General features: G+C 38.2%; 1 protein-coding gene across 18 annotated transcripts in view; it reads right to left on the bottom strand.

Annotated features, from left to right (window-relative positions):
- The window catches only part of SUPT20H (SPT20 homolog, SAGA complex component), a 28,933-nt gene extending 12,206 nt beyond the window's left edge, over positions 1-16,727 (bottom strand). For 11 of the 18 annotated variants that reach the window (XR_014852424.1, XM_085061130.1, XM_085061154.1 and 8 more), the window contains exons 1-17: positions 16,597-16,727; positions 15,803-15,900; positions 15,244-15,291; positions 13,794-13,829; positions 12,658-12,716; positions 12,508-12,574; positions 11,062-11,191; positions 10,349-10,452; positions 9,724-9,840; positions 9,538-9,591; positions 9,200-9,339; positions 8,740-8,896; positions 8,597-8,653; positions 6,917-6,988; positions 5,821-5,978; positions 3,613-3,645; positions 1,585-1,696 (exon numbers count right to left, since the gene is read on the bottom strand). Coding sequence is in view for 17 of the 18 variants with exons in the window: in XM_085061130.1 (XP_084917256.1) it covers positions 1,585-1,696; positions 3,613-3,645; positions 5,821-5,978; positions 6,917-6,988; positions 8,597-8,653; positions 8,740-8,896; positions 9,200-9,339; positions 9,538-9,591; positions 9,724-9,840; positions 10,349-10,452; positions 11,062-11,191; positions 12,508-12,574; positions 12,658-12,716; positions 13,794-13,829; positions 15,244-15,291; positions 15,803-15,820 (1,362 nt within the window). In the remaining variant the exon portion in view is untranslated. The remainder of the gene's footprint in view (positions 1-1,584; positions 1,697-3,612; positions 3,646-5,820; positions 5,979-6,916; positions 6,989-8,596; positions 8,654-8,739; positions 8,897-9,199; positions 9,340-9,537; positions 9,592-9,723; positions 9,841-10,348; positions 10,453-11,061; positions 11,192-12,507; positions 12,575-12,657; positions 12,717-13,793; positions 13,830-15,243; positions 15,292-15,802; positions 15,901-16,596) is intronic. The other 7 variants (XM_085061145.1, XM_085061259.1, XM_085061268.1 and 4 more) reach the window with 3 other exon arrangements.
- Between the last annotated feature and the right edge of the window lie 1,824 nt (positions 16,728-18,551).

Raw genomic sequence — 18,551 nt, 5'->3', positions numbered from 1 at the left:
TGAACATAAATCTACTTCAGCTACTCGAGTCTGGAGTTCTCAGTCACTCACAACAGACCCTAAATCCATAATTCCCATAGCTGACATTGTCAAAAGACTCAACAGTGAAACACATTCACTGTGCGAGTCTATGTGATTTTACCTATAAAGCAGGTATCCATAAATGAAAGTAATGTCTAAACAAACACACAGTTCCACAAACTGTTGAAACTAGGAAATGAAGCCGGCAATATAGTGAATGGAATATTTCAATACTGGAGCCTAAATCAGATGCGCAAGGGCAAAGAATTCAGAGCATTACACACTGTGCAGAATCACCCTTGTGGTGAGCTTAGTTTCAACTCATTCTCAGTAATAAGATACAGTCCCTCTACATGCTTCTAATTGCTTGCTTATTAAAAAAAAATTCTTTTGAGGAAAATTCTGAGGATTACCTTTCTCTTCTATTAAATTCTGCTTTCTTGATTTTGAAAATAAAGACCAGTACCCCATTACAGTGGTGACTAGATCACTAAACACAGTAACATGAGTAACTTTGGTCCAGCTTTTGGTGGGGGCTTGGACAGACAAGTTGACTTCCACAAGTACCCTTCCACCCCAATTATTATATGATTTTAATGTATATATATATATACACACACACATGTGCACGTACATGCCTGTACATGTACACATATATACAGAAACATTCATATCCCTTTCTGCAACTGCTGGCCTTGGAATGCTGCTGGTCTGGCTAACACCAGGAATTACCTCTTTCAGAGAAATGTTGTTGGGAGTCTAGAAGTAGGTATTTAGGGGAAAGCTGCCACAAAAGACATATCCCAGCCGATACAAATCTTGTTTACTAGCTGGAGTATAACACACTGCTCACTGCTGAAGTACTGATCCTGACCAAAAAAAGCCAGAAGCAGCAAGTAAAACATAAGGCAACACCAACCAACATCAACAGGCATGAAAACTTAGGAATGCAAGAATTAATATGGAAATGTAAAAATCTGTGCGCATACAAACATACATACTTTGAAGTTGCTGAGTTTTTTGTTTTGGGGTGTTTTTGGTTTTTATTTTTTTAGTGTGGATGTTTTTTGACTTTTTTAATTTTTTTCTTTTTCTTTGGTGTTTTGTTTTTATGTTTGGATTATTTTTAGTCTTCCCTTTCAAATTAAAGAAAAAATAATTTGAATTTCTAAAGGTAAAAGAAGTTCAGCTACTCCATCTGCTTCTGTGTTTACTGACCTGCAAAACAAGACACGCAGCTGCATTTTACTATACTGCTCTATGAAGGCTCATCTGAACAGGGGAAAATGCTAAAACAAAACCTTGGAGCTAACTACATGATACACAACCAACTCCCCACCCCCAAAACAGCTAAAAGATAACATTTCAACATTGAAAATATAAATGCTTTCCCCTAACTTTTCCAATATCCTTACACTGACTGATCATGACCATAACACATTTAAAAATTCATTCAGGATGATATTTTTAGGTTATTTTATGTTAAATGAGGACAGCAGAAATTATTCTAATAATTCAATAATTAAGGGGAAATAAAAGAAATGTGTGGCTTGATAAACTCACTTCCATTTCCTTCCCTGGAGAAAGATGACTGACTGATCCACTTGAATTATGAAACATTTTCACAGTACATTTAGCTTCATTTTGCACTAACTCCTGGTACTGGTTCACCACCCTGAAACAAACAATGAGTGCATAAAAAGATTATTAACTTTGAACTTCTAAAGTAGATACATATAGAAAAACACATAATTGTGTATGTTATCATAAATTTGATGAATAATGTAAGCATATCTCTACATAACGTCAAGTTGCGCACACGTAAAACATATATCTCTGTCTATTTCTACACTATAGTCCTGGGCTCTTAGATTTATTCCATTTTAACTTTTAATCTCTTTCTTTTTAATGCAAAACACAGTGTGAGAAATGGAGAAATAGGGAAAAGAATAGACAGAACAGTTCCATTCACAAAAGCAACTGCAGATCTTTAGGATGTCAGTCAATGGGGATCCCATTCCCCCTTTATTACATACGTCCAGAATCTTTTATAAAAAGTGTCTCTTCTGCTTATGCTGCCTGCAGAACAGATGACCCTCCTTTAGCTTGAGGTCTATGTCATATGAGGAGCCTAAATGCAAGGGCTGAACAATGACTCCTCTTTGAGCATTATGACAGACACTGGTAAAGCATCAGGTAAACAAGATTAAAATACTGTTCTATCAAATTGAATCAAATACCACATCTCTACTAGTCTAAGACAAGCAAATTAGAGGGAATACTGTTTCACAAATATGAGCACAATATACAAAGTGACCCTGAAATATCAAGCTGAAGTGCTGCAGTCACTTGCACTCTGGCAGACTGGACCTCAGTGAAAACCTGCCAGAATATTTCCATTACCTCACACCTAAATATGATGAAATGCACTTTATTCTGATATAGCCCTGCTTCTGTAATACACTGTCACATGACTAATGCAGACATAAGCAAGGGCCCTGACACACACAACAGAGGAAAGGCGTCAGCGTACTTTTTTTAGCAATTAGATTTTAGACTGACTTAAAATTACAGTAGAATCAGGGTAGTAAAATGCCACATACTCAAAAAGCTGGTCCTGCTCTCCTCTGCTGTTTCTTCTTGTCCTTGTCCCTGAAACCCTGTTGCTTATTCTGATCAAAGGACTTGTGCAACCCAGTGACAAACATGATCAGGAAATCAATCCCAGTTAAAACTAGGCTCTTGTAATGTTGTTCACTTTTCAGCCAACCAATCCCCCCAGTTCAGCTTACAGAACAAGCAGCGAAAGCACAAAGGAGCCAGGAAAGAACATAAGCAAAGAGTTTCTTGATCAAAATTACCTATTTAAAAAAAGAGTGTTATTACTGATTTTGGATCAAATGGAAGACTCATTTCCCTGGCAGTCACACAAGGATGCATGGGGATAAGAGCTATGGCATGTACATGAGCTGGAGGAATCCTATGGAGGCACAAGAACACAACTGGCTCTGACAGAGGTTGCTTTTTAAAGGTTCTGTGCTCATATGCCCAGCCAATCTAATGTGATGCACACTGACAAACACTTATAAACCACTTTATTTTGCTGCTTCAGTTATCCCTGAATTGCTACTCCTACTCATTCTACAACTAAAATATACTGAAAAGCAGTTTTATTACTTGCTTCTCTAGGAAAGCTGAATCAAGACATGCACAACACACAAAACTCAGATGTATACATCTCAAATCCTAGAGAAGATTTCAAATGACAAGTTCAAATGAACCATTTCCATGATTGCTAATTTACCATACCAAACGTCAGGACAAAATTACTGCTAAGTGCTCTCGGAGTTCAGATAGCATGACAAGCTGTACTCACCTATTTTGATGTCCTCTATTCCTCCTTGCTTGTTAAATAAAGAAACTACACACTATCCTACTTCTTGATATGATGACTAATTCCTCCTATTTTTCCTTATTTGCTCTGTATCTGTTTCCATAACCATAACACTGGCAGTCATAACTGCCAAAAAGGAACAGAATCTATTATTTGTCATCAAAAGCCAAATAGCTGTACAAACTATATTAATTTACCTTTCAGCATCAGTCTTCGAACCAATAAGGAACCTAAAATGTAAAATACATTTTCAGTCATGAATTGGACAAAAAACCCGTATTTTTATAATCACAAGGCTTCAAACAAACGGCAGGGATGTGGTTTTTTTCATACCTGCTCAAAATACAAATGCTAACGTATCCATTGAATGGACTGGGTATCATTCAGTACTTGAAATACACACTTGACTTGCTAACTATATATACAATATACACACATGATCTAATATGGTCTCCTTTAACAGTAAATTACCTACAAAGCAAAAGGCAGAATATGGAAGTTTTGGATTTTATATTTTAAAAAAATGGAAGCAAATAGCTGCTACAGAATTATTAGTGTAAAAAGTACAAAAGGAAAGTTACATACAAATCAACAACTTAACAATACATTCAGACTGAAATACAAGTGTCCTGAGGACATGTCGAAAACTGCGTAATATTTTAGCCAACATTCAATTTCCATTGTTTGATTTTACTTATGCCAATTCCAATTCCTGTGATTTTCCAGACCTCCTGAATAAGTATGTCTCTTTTACGTAACTTTTATTGCTTACAAACTTACTACTATTTGCTTTAACTTTATAGAACTTTCACTTTCTTCAGCTCTAAAAGGAAAAAAAATGTTAAAAAATTATTTTATTGAACAAGAATGTTTACTTCACCTTTCATTTTATATGGCAGTTTACTAATGAGAAGTTATCCAAGTTTTGATGAACTTTAATTGTCAATGTCTTAGCAATTATTTCCAAAACCCTCCAGGCATTTAATGCCTCTAAATTAATTTAATTCCCAGCCTTATTACACAACTCTAAGCTATCACTCTTGTTCCAGGAAAATCAGTACTAAGTATGCATGCTAGTTTTGGCTGGGGTGGAGTTAATTTTCTCCATACTAGCTGATACAGGGCCGCTTTGGATTCATGCTGAAAAAAGTGTTAGTAACACATGGGTGTTTCAGCTATTCCTAAACAATACCTATAAAGGTCTTTTCTGTCTCTCACGAGCAAAAGGGCTGGGGGTGCACAAGAAGTTGGGAAATGCTACTGCAATGACAGCTGACCCCATGTGACCAAAGGAAGTGATATTTCATACCATATAGCATCATGCTCAGTATATAAAGCCAGGATAAAAAGGAAAGACAGCTTGGGGAGCATTTAGAGTGAAGGTGTTTGTCTTTTGAAGTAACCTTTAGCTGTGATAGGGCTCTGCCCTCCTGGAGACAGCCAAACAGCTGCCTGCCCATGGGAAGTGGTGAACAAATTCCTTGTTTTGCTTTGCTTACATGTGTGGGTTTTCCTTTAGCTATTTAACTGGCTTGATCTCAACCCACATGGCTCCTCACTTTTACCCTTGTGACTCTCACCCCCATTTCACCAGGAAGGATGGGGGAGGAGGGGAGTGAGTGCTTGCATAGTGCTTAGTTACCAGCTGGGATTGCAACCACAACAGTATGGAAACAGACAGTAAATAACTCAAATCTAGGGATAAAATATTCTTAATACTCAGGATGTTTTACGATTTTCATAAAAAAAGCGTGAATGATTACATATTAGACGACAAAAGTAACTTTAATTAGCAGAACTAAAAAGTTTGCTCAGCCTCACTGCTCCTTGCCTTACTAAAATTTATAGGCTCTACTCTGCTGCACAGGTTCCTCCACAAAAGTGATCTGGTACACACAACAAAAAGAGCTGAGAACAGAGAATCTTTGTAGAACCGCAGCCAAACCCAGCATATTCCAAACAATTCAAAATTATGAAGCTTCTTAGAAGCTTACGTTTTTCTTCATTTACTTAGTTTAACTTGATCTAAGTGTAGACAGAATTTAGTCAAGTTTTACACTTTCACAGCATCAGGGAAATTTTGAGAACAATCAAAATTCTGAGAACAATCACCAAAAAAGAGTGCAACAACGTCTCAGTTTCTCAACAGTCTGCATGATTGGATTTGCTGGTGATCTTATTTTGCCCCTCAATGCATCTTTAACCTAAAAGCATGTACAAATTTAACATAAAAGTACACTTGAGATAGGATGGTTGCTTGTAAACATTTTGTTTTGTTTCTTGTTAAAAAATCTTAAATCAGATTTCTAGCTCTGGAGTGCTTTTATGACTGAAAATGTAAGTAATGTTTGTTTTCCTTCACTTATTGTATCACAGCATAGTTTAAAAAAGAACATGTAACTTACTGTGATGGAGTTAACAGGTTGTCATTTTCCTCATCACCTTTGAGTGTCTGAATTTTACCATAGTACAAGGGATTGCCAAGAGACTGAAAAATGGTCAGTTTTGTTTTTTGAAGCTGATTACCAACTTCACATTCAAACACATAATCATCCTTCATTTCCTAAAAAGACAGAAGAAAATAACCTAATAAGTCTTGAACAAGCATTAGCTGAAACAGCAAGTAAAACAGACCAGCTCTCTATACAATAGAGTAAGAAACATTCTGTAAGTAACTCAAACTAAGTAACACTCTATAGGATGGGATGCATTGTCTAAAATGAAAGTGATTACAGAAGTTATCTAACAGGATGAGAAGAAAAACAGTTTATTAACTCTTAAAAATACAAAGATATTGCAGACCTCAAGCAATCATGTTAGACATGGAAAGGCAGACCAGGTAAACATATATAGAAACAGTTTTATATTAATTATGACAGTGCAAAAAATGTTCAGAGTAAAATGTTGGACCTGAAGATTAAGTTCTATGGAAAGTATCACTTTTTTCCAATATGAAACTACAAAGACTGCTATTAATAAAGATATTATCTTGCCTCTGAAATTATAAAAAGTTAATCAACTATTTATGTCTGAATATATTAAATTACTACTTCTTATCAAATCACACAGTTTGTGCCAAAAAATCTTAAGGTCCAACTTAAAGATTGCAGAAAGAGCTTTTTGAAAAAGGCATTTAATATTAGTGTCTTTCAAAATGCAACATTTTGATTTCAATAAAACTCTTTTTCATCAGCCTTTGAGTGTCTGAGTAAACAAAGCAAATTGTTGTGCAGAGTACTGCTCCATTATCCTTAAATTATTATCCTTTTTTTACTACAAGCTGCTTTTCCCTGTATTTCTGGAAAATCTGAGGAAATCAGACTGATCACATACTTGCTTTACTTTATAAAATCTCTGGTAATCTTCCCATGTCTGTGTAACACACGGAAGATTCATTAAATTGGGGGAGGGAAGAGTATTCCACATTACACTGATTTCATTGAAATAAGAGGCATTTTAACTAGAGACAGTGAAGTTTGGCCAAAGGTCTAAACTACTCACGTGTGCTGGCCAGACAGTCGGTTGTGAGTCATCAGACTTGATAGACTTTTCCACTTTGGCATATTTTTCCACCTTAAAGAAAACAGATCAGAAAAGAAAGCATCCCCTATGTTATGCCTTCAGAGAAACTTAAATGAAGAACTTTCAGAACTTTACATTTATAGTGTTACACCATATTTGCTATGCTAAACTTAACAAAAGAGTGAAACATGGTTTCAGACTACAGATTGAAATGACTGCCTGCAATGTGGAATGGTTAAGTAATTTCACAATACCAGTAATTCCTAAAGCCTCTGATTTGAGTCAGGTACAACACAGGTGGAAGTGAAAAGAGGATGTTTGTTTTGTAGAAATTTACACCTTCATTTCATGTATAATTCGCATTCCTGACAGCTCTATGATGTCCAAAGCTACAGTCTTGTCTAGTCCACAGTCTTTTAGAAGACTCAGTATACTAGAGAAGACTTATGGAAAGGGACCTGGAGGTACTGGTTGATGGCAAGTCAAATGTCAGTCAGCAGTGCCCTGGCAGCCAGGAGTGCCACCCTTATCCTGGGGCCATCAGGCACAGCATTGCCAGCTGGGCAATGTGGGGGAATTGTCCCACTCTGCTCTGCACTGGGGCAGCCTCACCTCGAGTGTGTGCTTTTTTGGGTGCCAAAATGTTAGAAAGACATAAAGCTACTAGACAGTGTTCAAAGAAGGGCAATGAGGATGGTGAAGGTCCTTGAGTATTGAGCTGTATGAGGAGTGGCTGAGGTCACTTGGTCTGTTCAGGAAACTGAGGGGAGACCTCATTGCAGTTACAACTTCCTTGTGAGGGGAAGAGATGAGACAGACACTGATCTCTTTCTTCTCTGTGGTGCCCAATGACAGGACCCAAGGGAATGGCCTGAAGTTGTGTCAGAGGAGGTTTAGGTTGCATATTAAAAAAAGGTTCTTCATCCAGAGGGTGGCTGGGCACTGGAACAGGCTCTCCAGGGAAGCGTCACAGTACCAAGCCTGACAGAGGGCAAGAAGCGTTTGGACAAGACTTATGGTGTGATTTTTGGGATTGTCCTGTCCTGCAGGACTAGGAGTTGGACCTGATGATCCTTGCAGGTCCCTTCCAACTTAGGATATTCTGTGAGTCCCTCCTGTACACTAGCAGTATGTGTTTGGACTGTGCCAGAAACTAAGAACATGAATGTCCCTGAGAGAAGAATGTACACAGAGGGAAGGAAAGAACTCTGAACTAGAATTCTCTGTATAAAATTTGAAACTTTTCAAAATATTAATGTCCCATAGTATAACGTATCAAAACAGAGGAATTTCTACCAAGATGAAAAGTGACTAATTTTTAAAAAAAACCAAAAAATCGATAAACCTCATTTGTTTTTCTGGTTTTCATACTATCAGCCAACCTCAAATAGACATGTGCTCACTAAACCCACCAAAGAACAATACTAACAATTGGTTTGTACTGATTACTTCATCCAAACTATTCTGTTACAACTGCAATACACGACAGTGTGGTTTAACTTCTGTTTATACATTATGGTACGGAAAAGTTACCGTAAATGTTAAAGTCACTCCTCTTTTTTAAAGGTCATTCCTTGATACTGGTTACTTCTTAGACACTTTTTCATATAATACAATCTCTAATAATTGCTAATTATACATAACAATTGGTGGTCTTACATCTACTTCAGAAGGAGCAGTCAAGTAGCAAGGGTTCTGTTTCCACATATCTACGCACTGGAAGATGAAAAAGCAGAATTAATGTATTAAATACTTTAATTAAATAGTTGGAAGTATATTAAATTACTTTTCAGAACACTTACATTTCCAGCTTTTGAAATTTTGAGGTCATACTGCTGGGCTGCTTTCCTCTCCTTCCTTTTCTGTAAGTAGTCAAGTAATCTGAGCTGAGGTGGAGTTGAATAGTGAGCTACTTCCTGCTGTCTGTTCAGAGAGGACCTTGAGTATCTTTTGAAGCACCTATGGCAAGATGACATAAGCTTGTAAAACCATCAACATTAAATTCTCCACTGCCTGCATAAAAACCCAAAAATATTCAGGGAACTGCTGTGTACATTGAGACTAATAGGTTTTTAAATACTTAAAAATTAAAGATTTAAAATTGCTTTTTTGGATTACACTGTAGAACTCCAAATCTCGCTTTCACATTTATAAAATACACTAGTATTCGTTTTAAGTATGTATTACATACGAGGAGCTAAATTTTCACATAAAACATTACTTACACTTTTCTTTGAAAACATGTTTCATATTGAAAGCTACCTTTTCATGGGGCGAGTGTTCATCTTCTGCTTGTTGTACAGGAGTCTGTTTGTAGTACAGGTCACTGCTATTGAAGGATCAAGACACAAGGGCTCTGCTGTAGCCAAAATAAGTTGGCTTTCAAGTAGGAGTTTGTCCTCCTGTAAGACACAGTTATTAATAAATATAAAAGTATGAAAACTTTTACATTATTTAAGTTCCTATATACCTATGCAAGTGGACATTATCTTAGAAAAAACTGAAAAAAAATACTAAAAAAATACAAAATTCTAATAAATTTTCATTTTGTTTTGTATTTATGACATCACTGTAAAGTTTTTAAATAACCTTTAACCCACCTGTGTCCATTTGTGGTTGTCACTTGTTATAGAATGCACATCACAAATTAAAGTCTGAGGAAAAAGACATAATGGTAATTAGCTTTCAAGTGAATAATAAGATTTCTTAATATATGTTCAGTAACAGTGCATATCTAGTCTAGGAACTACAGTAACACTGAGAAATTACTTAAGCTCCTTCTTTACCTGCATTGTAGGTCGCAAAAGAATGTGCTTGCTTTGGTATGTCGGAGATTTCATGTTACCAGACTGCCTGTAGTCACGTATTTCTGCTATGACACATCCACAATGGAAAATATTAACCTGATAGACAGAAAAACACCCACTTTTGAATAAACAAATATTTACCAATCTTTCCCTGCCTCTAAAAAGGTTGTTATACAACATATAAAATTCAGTGAAACTATGAATAAAACTGATGACTAAGCTTTTCAGACCAGTGGTCTTTATTAAGTACCTAGACGTATCTAAAACACAAGCTTCAAACGCAGTGTTTTCATATGTCAGCAAAGCAGTTGTAAGAAATTCCCATGCCAAACATTCCATGACAAAGAACAAAGGACATTTTTATTAGAGCACAGTTGAAAATATTTCACAGCCTTAATTATAGTGATCTCTCATCTCTTTCTCCTCAGTCATTTTTTCCCCCCCATATATTGATAAAATATTTATTATGGGCATTAAATACTAGTTTCATATGCACAAGTGTTTTACCTCTCGTGCTTAGAATCACCTACGTGAAGCACTTAAAAAAATAAAGGTATCTCTGGGTACAAAACATAAGTTCTTTTAGAAAACAAAACTTTCAAACCTGAGATTTTTCCAAAAGATCAACCAAAATAGGTGGTAGCTCCTCTGCATCCAAATATTCAAGCAGCTCTCCTTCCTCATAAGGCAGACGAATGGTCTCAGAATCTGAATTTAAACAAAACACATTTGCGTTTCAAGTTGAAACATTAACAATGAGAAATCTAAAATAAACTTGCTACAGGAAAAAGCAGGGTTGGCAGAAACCTATCCACAGAGACCATTTTTTGCATAGTAGTAACTTTTACATCCATTTGTGTTCCCAAAGTTTTATTTTGCTCTTACTGTCCTAGCTTTTGCTCCCAGGTGACATCACGTATGCTCTTTTTGCACACAACAATACAAATGGCATGAAGATGCCACCAAACTGGAACACAAATGACTTTTGACAGACCTAGGCATGGGAAGCAGTGAAAGAAACAATTTGACAGAAGGAACCTGAAGTGTGAGAAACATGGATATGCAGCTCCAGAAACTAAGGGGAAATAAGAGAATGGAAGGCTATCAAAAAGACTCCTATCTAAAGACTTATGCTGTAGATAAACAGCTCAGAGCTTTATGTAAATTTTTAGTTCAAGTACAGTTGGTTGTTTTCCCGTCCCCTATCCACTCCCAGAGTTACACTGGAAGTGAAACAGTTAAACGTAAGCAACAATACATTCTACCAATTTATACAGCATTCAGAGTATTTTTAAAAATTCAAGAGAAAAATATTACCTGAACCATTTTTTCCCCTGAGCATCAGTGAATAACCCTCGTTTCCTGGATAGAGGTTCACCACCAGACATGACAACGTCTCCTGCATAACCAGCTTCTCAAGTAAATTCACATTTCGCCTCAGCTTCTGCTTTAAAAGTAAACATTGCTCATGAACATAATACTATGAAATAATTAGTAGAAATAAAAACAATTGCTAGAATATGATTTAGATTAATGACAAATTATGCATCTAAATGAGACCGGTTAAATTTAATTGTACTGTATTCAGCAGAGTAAAAATATTATGTATGATCACACATTCTTATATACACAGATATTTGTAAAACGATCCCACTCATTTAAATTACAAACCCTAGAACTGAAGTTCACAGACAAGAGAGTTAATAAGAATAACCCAATGCTACAATGTAAATGTACAGTGCACCATTATTTGCATCATTTCTATGAACATCATCAATCCAGTACAACTTGTTTGATAACAACAACAAAATATTTAATACTTTCAGATATTCCTAACAGAAGAAGATATTTCTCTCCAGGATTAAAATAATGACTTGGAGCATTTGGAAGCTTTCTAATTGCATTTTCTTGTCTGTATTTGCTGAAATCTGATCCAGCAGCTGCAGACACTATGCCCTTATTTAACTGTAAGAACTATCTTTTTGAGGTATAACAGATTTTTATAATAACTTGGTGTGTTTCTGAGATCCCATATACATCCTACAAATTGAAACATTTGAAATCCCCTTAGAACTTACGGCAATGAATTCTAAACCTCAGATAATTTTACAACTTCTGGCTGGAGACCATATTTCTTCCATCTCTGAATCCCAGCTCTGGGTACAACCATTAATTGGGAGTTAACCCAAGTGCTCTTTTGTCTTCTCATTAATTTTCACTTCCTTGAAAGCAACAACACAGCAGATTCCACAGCTTGCTCTTCTTGTTCCATTTGACATTCAGAGTTTAGCAAAGTAATTTGTGCCTTTTACACTTTAGCACTGATAAGCCTGTTTGAGCCTCTTTGCTAATGTTACGAAAAAAATTCACAAAACTTAGTTTTCCAGCAGCTGCAGAAATAAATCTGAAATGACAACAAACTTACAGGGTCTAAAATATTATCCACATTTTTTCCATGGTAGTCATGCTAAGCAACTGCCTGTGAAACAGTGATAGTTGAAACAATGCACATGGCATTGACACTGGCCCTGAACTTGAACACAAGTGCCTTCCGTGACACAGGATTAAGACAGAATGAACGGGTTACTTAAGCCAGTCTAGACCTTACTACTCATATTATGCAGTCTTGTCTTTAGATAACTACTACAGTAAGAAGAGTTTATACTTCTTTTAACAAAGAAATAAGTAAAATTTAAAGAAAAAAATATTCTCAACTTGCCAGTTCAGACGGAAATGAAAAGCTTCTCAGCAATTTCCACTTACCTTTATCTCAGGCTCTTTTTCACATTCTTCTATATATAAATCATAGAGTTTTTGAAATACAGATTTTCTGAAATTAAAAAAGCTCAACATGTAACCAAAATTAAATCAAAGAAATTCTATTTAAAAACTAAATACTGAAACTCTTAGTACCTTCCACTGGATAAATACTTTCTTTTGGGAGGTCTCTGACGGGCACTTTCAATGATATACTGAAAGAGAAAAGTAAATAATAAGTCCAGCATATATTACAAAGAAATTTAATTCTAGTTACCACACAACTTTAGATTATTACCAGACAGCATTCCATGTATACAGAAAGTAATTAAGTCATGGCAAATCACTGTTCCAAAAGTGTACTAAACAAAATCTGGTTTATGTTATGGTCATCAACAAGAGCATAGCTCAATTTAGCTGTCAAAAACCAGAATTTCATGGCTATAGCATCGGTTACACGAGAGGTCTTGATTCTCCACTCGTGTCTTAGTTAACACTACTGAAGTTAATGTGGTTAACATGCTGAGGTACAACCAAATTTATGCACACTGGCTCAACAACATTCGCAAATCAAGTACTCTTCAGCAAGATAATTTCAGGAAGTTGAGTTCTCACTTTGTCTTTTGCATTTACATTAGTTTTCTCTATAGAGCTGTGCATTCTAGAGACGATTTATATAGATTAAACATTTGAATTAAAGAAGAAAAATAAACATATCCTCCATTACATGTGATTTACATTCTAACATGGTTTTTCCTTGTCTCTATTGTTGAAAGTATTTTGATTAACAGCTTAGTTCAAAATTTCCGTGAAGAGAGGTTCTCCCACAGGAACATGTATTTCCCTTAATAGGGTTCAAGGTAACTTGTATCAGATGACAGCATGAAAGAACATGAATGTGAAGGCACTTGCCTCTCATTCTCACAAGGCTATCCTTAAAAACACAGACAGGATTTTACCATATATTTCTGCCATGTGTCTCTGTGGAGTCCTGCTTATTTCACAGCACATAGATTTGCTGGTTTAAAAGGGGAGAGCTCAAATCTTGCATAGTTTATCACCATCCCACTTGATGATGTTCTCAGTACAATGGGAAAGAGGCAAATACACGACAGCAATCTCAGTGAGAATGTTGCAAACTCAGTATTACATGTATAGGTGATTACACAAATATGTATTTACATAACATGGTTTTCCACTGCTTTTCAGACGAAATAAAAAATAGCTATTTTATTTTTACAACTGTGACATCAACATATTGCCTGCAAACAAGTAATTTAGCTGCTTCTTACCTCGGCACGATCCAATGCCAGTTCTAAAGCTTGTTGCTGCAAGAATCACAAAGGATATTTTAGAAACTACATGACTTGTTTAAATGTCCTCATACATTAAGAACACCCCAAAAACTCTACTACTACTACTGATTCAGATTTATAACTAGAAGATGGGCACAAAAATTCTTTGGCACATACTAAACTTAGCAGTTAAACCTCGTCTAACTGCCTTGCAAGGTCTGGCTAAATTGCGAAGCCTTAGAACAATAAAAGTCGATTAGAATTAAAAGCAGGAATGGAAATTATACCAAATAAAAGCAGTAACAAATGCTAACCAAAACAACTAGCGATGACAACTAGAAAACCTGATCTCTTTTGTTAAGCTGATCACTAATTCAACAAAAAGGATAGGCCAAAATATCCCTGTCATGGAAGAAAACGTTTAACTTCTAGATACTGGTACACAAGTAGTGGTGTAGTTGTTTTTCACAAAATGTAAACAAAGATCTTGTGCTCAGAACATTACTTCTGCACATAATACAATTTGAGAAGTGTTCCTTGGGACATACTATCAGGTGGCTAGGAAACAAAACCAGCTTCCACTCCAGATTTCCTCCAAGGCAGTCTAAAAAGTCTGCCCAACCCTACAAAACACAGCAAAATCTGTAAGAGCTTCTCAATACCCCATAGCACAGTATACTCAATACCATTTATTTTAATGACTTTAGCTCCTTTGGAACATTTTTTACTTCAGTACACCTGCAGTTGATATACCTGTATTTAAAAAAGAGCAAACAGCTACACAGATCAGAACTATGAGTTCTTGGACTAAAACTTGACAAGTATTTCAAGTAGAATACATAAGCACCAGTGTCAAAAAAACCCAAGAAAGTCTCCCTTGGCTCCTAATGTTCCTTCTCTGGCACTCACTTAAGCTCTGACACCTCCTTTGCGCAGGAATAACATGCAGCTGCTAATGAACAAGACAGTGAAACTGATTTGGGGCAGGGAGGAAAGAGAGGACAGTATTAAGAACCAAAGTGTTGTAGGAGAATGCCATGGGCTTGATTCATCTCCAGTTAAGTCCAGAGAAGCAATGCATTCACTTCAGTGGCAGCTGGATAAAGTCCTTAGGAATGTAAGCATGACAAGCTCTAATGTTCAGTAAGACTTAGAAACATTTTGAATAGGTACCACTTCCCACATATATGTTTGTCCTATTTCCTCAGTTTAAACCATCCCTATCAGCTGCTCCTGAAAGCAAATACCTTTACTTGAGCCTCAAGGAACAGAAGACACATGAGACATGTCCAACCAATCCAAGGTAGCAACAGTTATTGCACAGATAATGCATATCTTATTAGAATAGAACTCAGTCAAGAAAAACATACTAGACAACAACAAAAGAACAACAAAGAAATATACAACAAAAACACTCATATAATATATCTAAAACAAAATTTCTTACCTGTACATGAAAAAAAGACCTACTTACTGTGCTATTGCATGGTAGAACCTGCCACAACAGAACATTTAAGTTTTCAAGTGTCTAGGTATTTTTATGAAAATGTCAAATACTCATGCTTTCTATGTAAGTGGATTTATCTAGTAGACATATCTACAGTGCTCATATCTAGTGGATGACAGCACGATTTCAGATATTCAGTTCACTGACTGCTTGACATTAGGTAAAAATCCATGGCAATATTAGCACCTGTAAATACAAGAACACTATGCAGAAGCAGGATTTATATGCACCCGACTTCCTGCCGCCATTCCTGACTGAAAACACACCACTAGCTTGATATGGCAATTCCTGTGATGCACTGGCCAGCGAGTAAGTGTTTAGAAGTATTCACAAGCTATGAAGGAAGACACCAGTAAAAAAGGAAATATCAGAATTCAGTAGTGACAAGCAAACATTTTTTTTAAGAAACTGTCAAATATTAATAGCATCCTCCTCATCAGCCAGACAGCTTGCAGACTAGAGCAAAAAGATCTGAAAATATGTGTGAATCCTAACTTACCATTGTAGTTGAAGCCATTTGGCCAAATGGCAAAAGAAGTACTTAAGGAGTTTCGTGAAGCAGGCAAAGAATCATATTTGATGGTTGGACCTGGGGTACTGAAAAGAAAAAATTCAAGGAGAAAAAAAACCCACAAAGAAACTAATTGAGTATTTTAATTAAATACAACGTTTTTGGTGGTTAATTGTACTTAAATCTCATTTGCGTAGCTTCCTTTCCTCCAAAAGTACAAACAAGAGTTCCATTTGCTGCTAGTGCAGAGGTTCTCACTCCAATGACTACTACTACTTTTCACAATCATTTTACATTAGGTTTATTAAATAGAAAAGCAAAAAGCACGTAAGTGTACATATCCTCTTCTCTATTGCAGCCGTCTACCTAGGCTATCCCAAATGTCATATCCTCAGATGCACAGGGGACTAAAACACTTAATGACAAGCAGAGTGTTTAGCATGCCCCATCAGCTCTTTTGTTTTGCTTTGGAGCAGGTGTTACTCCACAGCCAACACCTCCACCAGCGGTGTCTCCTAGCATTGTTTGGTTTAATACTGACTCACAGCAAGCTGTCAATCAAGAAATGAAAAAAACCAGCTGCCGCCGCCGTGGCGGACCCGGCGGGGCGGAGAGGAGCGGCGCAGCCACCCACGGCACAGCCGGCCGGGAAGGAAGCGCCGGGCCGCCCGAGCCAAGGGCGCAGGCCGGCCTTCCGCCTCCCGCCGGCCCAGCCCCGGGCCCGTGCCGCCGCCCCCTCCCCGGCCGGTGCGGAGCCCCCCGAGCCCGCCGAGCGCCGGTACCTGGCGGCCTGTCCCTCCCGCGGAGCCCCCGGCAGAGCGGCCCCGCCGGCCGCCCGCGCATCCAGCCCGCCGCGGCGCCACGGCCGCTTCCGCCCCGCCGCTTCCGAGCCGCGCCCGGAAGGGGCGGGAGGTCGCCATGGAGACCGGGCGGGGCGGGAGCTGCCGGGGAGCCGGGAGGGTTGGGTGCGGGAGGGACACGGGTAGGGGCGAGGCGTCCGCAGGGTTTAGTGGTGGTGAAGAGCCTGGACAGCGCTGCAGGCCAGAGGTTTAGTGCCGTGTGAAGGTCGGGATAGGCTTCCGCGTGTTCCAGGGGTGCTGTGGGGATATTTGAAGGGTTTTGGTGTGTCCGACTCCTTGCCCTGCATAGCATCATCCCCAAGAGTCCCACCCTGTGCTTCAGAGCGTTGTCCAAACACTTCATGAGCTCTGTCAGGCTTCTGTGACCACTTCCCTGGGGAGTCCATGGGCCTATGGAGCCTGTGGGCATCCATTCTCTTAAGTATTTCCAAGCTCTGCGAGGCACATCTGCATTATGCATTGCCCATCCTGTCCCTGGGCACAGCACTTAGATGACTTGTGGCACGTTTTCCCCAGACCTTTCTAGCACTTCGGGCTGAGTCACAATTTATTTGTTCACAGCAATGAGTGAATGTGTTACCCTGTGATCCAGCAGCCAGTCCTATAAAACCACACCCTAACACCACCCTTCAGTGGCTTTGTTAACCTTGTGGTGCTCATATGTCCTAAAAAGGGGTGACTTGAAAGCTCAAGAAAATTTAGACACTGGGAGCTCCAGGTAGCTCTGGATGGAGTGAAGTGCCTCCTGTAGGGCTACCCAGGTGCGCTGTCTTGGTGCTGACACTTCTTGGGTTTCGGCACTGGTTTCTTAGTAGCCCTTCTGTGTCTCACAGCATAGCCAAAATACTGGGAATCATAATTACTGGTGGTGCCCAGAGTCTCTCAGAGGTTCTCAGTGCTTTGAATAAAAACATCTGATGAGATCAGTGTTCTTCAGCTGTGGGCATAAATATGTTGGACACCTAATTTCAGCAATTGGAAGGCTGCTTTATTGATTTGTTAGGAGCCTACATTGTTCCAAACATCAGAGAAAAGATGACCAGAATTCCCTCCTGGTCCAGGAGCAGGTGGCAGTTTTTCCTTGACTCATCCAGGCACTAAATAGGTACACGGACCAACAGTTCAGCAGCTGCATTTTATCCAGCTTTGAAGCTCCTTTGAGGATGCAGTATGCCATCCTTTAACCTATTTTTTTCTAAATTTCTATGCTGTATGCCTCAGAGTACCAGAGTTCTGTAGCCATACTGATACACTTGTCCCAGTACAAAATTGCAAAGATTTTCCTGTGCTGTTTCAAAATTAAATGGCTCGCAGTCCTATGAATCTGAGTCAGATTTATATGCTCAGGCTGAGACAGTGATTCAAGTATGGTCCCTCTCATTGGAGTACAAACATTAAAAAGAAATTAAAGCATGCTGTGGGTAGAAAGTGCTTCATTCAAGTGAGACAGACTGTAGGCATGTGCATGAAACTTAGGGCAGAGAGCCGTGATCTCCTGAATTCTATCTCAGTTATGTCATTGACTCTCTGTGTGGGCTGTTATAAATCCCTGTGGTAACATTTCCTACCTTGGTTATGTACATCTGTATTTAGGACTTAAATGATTTACAGATATGTAGAAGCCCCACAGCTTTCATTTATTTTTAAGGTCACATACACCTTGTCAGGTATAACCATCTATTCTTTTGTAGGCAACTATTTCTAATTTGACTGTTTAAATAGAATTTTAGAGGACTGGCAAATGTAGCACAGAACCTGAGGGAGATCCATGTTCTTTGGCTGCAGATGCCACCCCTGTCTTAGCCTGCTGCTGGTCAACCAAATCACTCCCTTGGGACTTCTTGGCTGCATTGAAGAGTTCCTCTGACTATTGCAGC

This window comes from Lichenostomus cassidix, chromosome 1 (genome assembly GCF_008360975.1).
Source record: "Lichenostomus cassidix isolate B80296 chromosome 1, HeHo_3.0, whole genome shotgun sequence".
In the NCBI taxonomy this organism is placed as follows: domain Eukaryota; kingdom Metazoa; phylum Chordata; class Aves; order Passeriformes; family Meliphagidae; genus Lichenostomus; species Lichenostomus cassidix.
This window is presented reverse-complemented; position numbering and strand designations above follow the sequence as displayed.